The sequence below is a fragment of the Ranitomeya variabilis genome, chromosome 3 (assembly GCF_051348905.1).
Source record: "Ranitomeya variabilis isolate aRanVar5 chromosome 3, aRanVar5.hap1, whole genome shotgun sequence".
In the NCBI taxonomy this organism is placed as follows: domain Eukaryota; kingdom Metazoa; phylum Chordata; class Amphibia; order Anura; family Dendrobatidae; genus Ranitomeya; species Ranitomeya variabilis.
This window is the reverse complement of record NC_135234.1, coordinates 20,781,481-20,787,480: the sequence shown is the minus strand read 5'-3', so window position 1 is coordinate 20,787,480 and position 6,000 is coordinate 20,781,481. Positions and strand designations below refer to the sequence as shown.

Sequence of the window (6,000 nt, the reverse complement as noted above, 5' to 3'; positions counted from 1 at the left end):
GACTTTAATGGCAGAGTGGATTACGATACGTCTGATTCTCACGGATAGGGCACATGGATCTGTATTTATAACGGATGTGTCTATGGGTCCTTGAGCCGTCACAGAAGACTTTTATGGAAGTGTGAATGCAGCCCTAAGACTAAGACAACACTTGTCGCACAACCTAAACATTTGCAATATATTCTGCGACTTTCTGACTATTTTACAGCTCTGATTTCGCATGCAACATACTTTGAAATCTATTTAGTCAAAAATGTAATTTTTGGCTTTATCTCTCGACAGTTGCGTTATCAGTGATCACGTTTGTAAATGGAGTTGTGATATGAATCACGACCCATCGCGGCACGAGCGTCAAGAAATCCCCAACCCTTTTGAGTTTTTGGTTCCGGTTGCACCTATAGGTTTGAGCACAAGTTGTATGCGCCTTGATTGCAATTTGGCTTTAAAATAGTCGCATGATTGTTTTTGTTTTTGCCATCATGCGACCGGAGTGCAGGCGCAACACCTTAAAGTGACAGCTCCCCAATAACCCATGTCAGTGTCGAGGACCCTGCAGCGCCTCCTCTGCTGGGATGGCCCTTCTCCTGACAAGTTCTGGGCTGGGAGGAAGTTGCTGGAGTTGGGAGCTGGGTAGCAAATTTCCTTCAAGCACAATCCTTGCTGTCCCGTTATCTGGTGGTGCATGTCAGGACTACTCTCCCTCCCTCCCCCCCTGTCATACCACCACATCCCCCCACCCCTCACACACACTGCCAAAAAAACAAGCAACCCCCCCCTTCTCCTTCCTCATTTCCTTAACAGCATTTCCTGAGCTGGATAACCCAGTGATTTGTAAGAAAAGGAGGAAGAAGGAAAAAAAAGACAGATAGGTCAAAAAGAGTCATTTACAGCCTGTGGGACTGGTCATGGTGCACCTTGGAGTGCAAGCTCCTGTGACTTTCTGCTGATTTACCCTGGGACAGTCCTGCAGAGGTGGCCACTGTGCCCTGGAGCCAGATGCCAAGGTGCCACCACCCAGCTGCTTCGCCTCCCAGGATGTGATCCCTCTGTCCATCCCAATCTCAGCCTGTAGATCTCCAGTGTCCATCCCTCCTCCTCCTCCTCCCCACCCTGGGGTGACAGCTGATCTCCTGTCCAGAGCTGCTGGGATCTTCATGGAGTGACTTGGAAGGAGCTGGGACATCCCTAATGTTGGCCGGCTGAGCTCCCCCTGGGCTCCCTCACCCCTCTCATTGCTGCTTTATCTAGACATTACTTTGGTTTGCACTGGGAGGGGTAGGGGGGCTCCTCTCTGGACCAACTCATGAAGAACAAGGGAGCCAAGACGAAGATCAAAAGGAAAGGAGCCTTTGGATGTGACCTGGCTGAGCACCTGGAGACCTCTGGGCAGGATGGTAAGTGCCCCCTCCTCCTGGCTGCCCACCTAAGGGTGGGCACCCTCCTCTGTATCACTGCATGATAGTTACTGGATCCTGGGAATGATGCAACTGCGAGGCGTTGGCACGGAGGGGTTAATGGACATCTGATTTGAATTAACGGCCGGAAAAAAAAAAAAGGAGAAACTGTTACAAGTTCCACAAAATGTATCAATAGAACGTTAACCCTGTGCGCGCCGCAGGCGGAGGTGACAGCACCTGGAGGGGAGAGGGACAGGGGAGGTTAACACTTTCACTGCCAGGAATCAGAATCAATGCTGGGAAAGGTCCCTGGTAGGGAAGGGGTGAAGAAGGAGCATACCCCGTGAGTCCTAACTATACACTGTAAAGGCAATATATAGGAAGGGCTTGGATTAACCCACTGCCTGCCAGGGAGCTCCATATCAAGTGAATAGATGGCATTATACAGATGGAGGTGGCATTAACTCGCTGACTGCCAGGAAGCTGCATAGTTTATAGACTTCTAAGTATCCATGGGGAAAGGGGTAACTTGCAGTTTTATAACCCTAGAGTTAACTCATTGACTGCTAGGATGGTGCATGACCTATGTATAATAGTGTGTCAGGGATCATCCTCTTGGGTCTTGAATTTCCACTCCCAGCATTACTTTTATATTTTTAACCTATTATGTCCAATATATTAAGAATTTCGTAAATTTTGTATGATGTCATACTGTGGCCCTGGCTACACTGCGACTTTTTGTAGCGCTACTGATTTGATTTTTAACTATTTAGCTAAAGCCGTATTCCAAAGCAATACACTAAATTGTACGTAACAGGGAGGGCTGCAGCCGCCACTTAATAGTTAAAATCAATCAGTAGCGCTACATAATATTGCAGTGTATCCCTGGCCTGAAGGCTATGTTCCCACCATGAGCTTTTGGTGACTTTTTCTTATGCTGCGTATTTTAAAAAAAATGCAAGTAACCTATTTTACATAATGGGTGCAGAAAATCTGCAGCTCAAAAATTTACTAAAAGTTCATTGCCTTAAAGGCATTTTCAATTTGTAGGAACGACTGACCTAGCAAAGAAATGGTTAATGAAAAGATTGCGATTAACCCCTCGTTGCACGGACTTGCACTTTATAAAGCAGGACAGGGATAATTCGATTATTCAGCCTAATCTGGGGTCGCAATGCTTGGGTTGTGTTGGTGGGGTGCACTTTTATTTGATAAGGCATCTTCATAAGTGGCCAGTATCCATTAACGCAAAGCAACTGCCTTTAAGCTTTTGTCTGTTATCAATATTGCTCCATTATAAAGGCGTGACTATGGGGGGAGCAGTTGCACTTGTGCCCTGGAGTCTAAGGGGGCACAACATGTTCCTTTGGCCCAAGTGAGAAGACCACTATTAAACAAAACAAAAATAAAAACTTAGAAAGTATTATTGGAGATTTTGCATTGCGCCTCAAGAGCTTGAAGTTACGCCATTGCTTTCTAATATCTGTGTGTACATTTCAATGACATTTCTTCATTTCCTTTTGTATGAATCGTTCACGATCGTCTGGATAATCACATCGCAAATTGGCTAAAAAGGGTTAATACGAATGTTACTCCTTGTACTTGCCCTGAAGAGTCATTCTATTAACATCCTGTATGGATTAAAAAGAAATGACACAAGCGAGACGATCAGTCATCATGGTGTGTGTCACGCTTACACTCTCTGTGCTGCTGGGAGTCATGGGGTAGGCATTGGAGGAGACCTGACATCACAGTATTTGCTCACTCTGGTGGGTTCAGATTTCCTCATTTTGATGTCATGTCTGTTTGTTTTCTTACCATATCGTTAATTCTTAAAGTGACAGTATGACAATTTCCATCACCTGGCAAAGTCTCTTCATTGGGATCCTGTGTCCTGTTCTTCCCCCTTAAGGGCCGATGTTTTCCGATAGACGATAATTACAGCTCTGGTAATTGTATGCGATTGATAATTACAGTGTGTGCGTCTGCGCTGCTCATACGTGGCTGTGACAGAGCAATGGGGACTGTGCTGTCGAATAGAGATGGTCCTGTCCTCCTAAATACCTGTGTCCTCCTCCGCCCCGATCTTAGGGCTCTATGTGTTAAAATGTGGCCCATAAAGAGGAGTTGTACAAATGATCATTCACATTCCAGCTCCCACTTTTCTCTCATTTTGGGGCTGATCAAATCTTTACACCCCTAAAGTTCTACAACTTTCTACTTTGTTTCACCCATGTCACGTGGACACGATCCTCATGGCTTTTTTTAGCCTGTGAATAGAAATGGCAATGCTCACGTTCACTGACAGCAAGCAGAGATCTTGCAGATGGTGAGGAAATGCTGAGACTATACATGTCAACGATGAGTTTTTGGTGGCACATATTTTTGAAAAAATGCAAATAACTTCTCTTACTTAATGGATGCAGAAAATCTGCAACATCCAAAAAACTCATTGTGGGAACGAAGCCTTAGAAAATGTCACAAGTTCTCATTGATGGCTGCCTTCACCCAGTTTTTGGCTACTGGATATTGAAGCTTCCAGTGAGAATTTTTTCATATATTATTAATGAGATGAAGTATAAATGCTATAAAGCCGGACACATCAATCTAGATCTTACCATTTATTGATAGAACACTTTACTGTGTGAATGAAAACTGTGGATTCACTGAGGCTTCATTGCCGGATTCCCCATGATCACGGGTTATCCTGGGAACCAATCACAGCCAGCATTTATTTTTGTAGCCCAGACCCTAGAAAAAAAAATAAAGTTGTAAATGATTCAGAGACCCAGTGTCCTTGTGATAAGACTGAACTATCTGATTACAGGGCAGGAAGTGTTGTCATGGGACAGGGTGAATGTGGCCCTTGTAGGACAGTGTCAAAGTGGGCTCCTCATCTCTTGCTTTTTTCTCTTCGCCTTCCAACAGCCGTAACTTTTTTTTTCATTTGATTTTTATGTCAAAAGAGCTATATAATTTCTTTCTGCACAATTTGTAGCTTTATTTGTTACCATTTTGGGGTCCTTACGGCTTTCTGATCTTATTATTACATTTTTTGGGGGGAGGCAGATTGACCATAAACAGTAATTTTGCTGGCATCCTGAATGCCACTTACGATTACTAGCCCCCGTGACATAATGACCTGGCAATTAAGTGCCGGCTGAGAAAGTTCGAAGTGCCCGGGTCTGGCTGCTTCGGAGAACCACGGGGTTCCATGGTTTTTAAGGCAAAAGAAGTAAAAAAAATTGAACATGTGAGGAGCAATGTCACTTTAAAGGGAAGGTACCGCATTTGTAAAAACTAATAAATCAATGTAATGTAGCATAACATGCTGTTCTAACCAAGTTTTGAATGCATTTGAAACATTTTGTGTGTTATAGGAGTTTAAAGGCGGCACTGGGGGCTGACATCTTGCTTTCACAGTAGCAGCACGACATTATGAGTGTCATAATACGGCAACCCATGGTCATAGGAGATAACAGATGGACTCGGACCCTATCTATTGTAATAGAACTGTCACCGCTGTGAACTGGGCACACCTCTGTGGGCTGCACAATTCACAGTAGTGGGAGTGTTCTGCTGCCATATTCATGGAGCCCTTGGATCTGCTAACATAAGCAGTACTGCTTCCAGCAGAACAGATCCTTGATTGACAGCCGATGGGAGTAAAATGTAGGAGAAAAGCATGCAGAATAGCAGAGACATCAAGGAGGAACAGTGTACCATTAGCATTATTGGAACAGGAGCTGTCAGCTGCTCAGCAGGAGCTGTCATTCATCCCTCAGTAAGTTAAGAAGGAGCTACAGGTCTGCAGTGAATGGCCAGACATTGTGGAGGGGGGTGAGAGAATAATGTAATCTGGGTGAGAGAGACTGATGGGAGAGAGAGAGAGAGACAGTAACTGCTGGTGATAGCGGATCACAGGGCAGTCACCCACAAAATGGTGCTGCCCTGTGATGCTGCTCTTCATTCTGCCCCATGTATACTAGACAACCCAAAAGGGGAGGGAAACGGTGATGTCAGCAGTTACTGCCCCAATTTTCCAGCTAACAGTAAAGCTGGTAAGTCTCACTATAGCTGCTTGAGGTCTAAAACTGAAAATGCTCCCCCTAGTGGTAAATATATATTTGTAAGAAAATCTACTATATAATTGTCTAAGGGTCACTTCCGTCTTTCTGTCCTTCTGTCTGTCACGGATATTCATTGGTCGCGGCCTCTGTCTGTCATGGAATCCAAGTCGCTGATTGGTCTCGCCAGCTGCCTGTCATGGCTGCTGCGACCAATCAGCGAGGGCCACAGTCTGATTAGTCCCTCCCTACTCCCCTGCAGTCAGTGCCCGGCGCCCGCTCCATACTCCCCGCAGTCACCGCTCACACAGGGTTAATGCCAGCGTAAAGGACCACGTTATGCCGTGGGTAACTCACTCCGTTACCGCCGCTATTAACCCTGTGTGACCAAGTTTTTACTATTGATGCTGCCTATGCATGTGACCGCGACGTCATCACAGGTCCTGCGGTCATACCAACCCGGGGACCGGAAGCTGCCGCGTGCACCGCACACAGGGCCAGGACTTCAGAGGGCCTTCGGAAGGTGAGTATATGTT

At 45.5% G+C, this 6,000-nt stretch overlaps 1 protein-coding gene across 1 annotated transcript in view; it reads left to right on the top strand.

The window, feature by feature from the left end:
- Nucleotides 1–804: 804 nt before the first annotated feature.
- ARHGAP31 (Rho GTPase activating protein 31) overlaps nucleotides 805–6,000 on the top strand; it is a 189,270-nt gene continuing 184,074 nt past the window's right edge. The window contains exon 1 of the mRNA XM_077293721.1: nucleotides 805–1,394. Coding sequence (XP_077149836.1) covers nucleotides 1,304–1,394 — 91 coding nt within the window. The 5' untranslated portion in view covers nucleotides 805–1,303. The remainder of the gene's footprint in view (nucleotides 1,395–6,000) is intronic.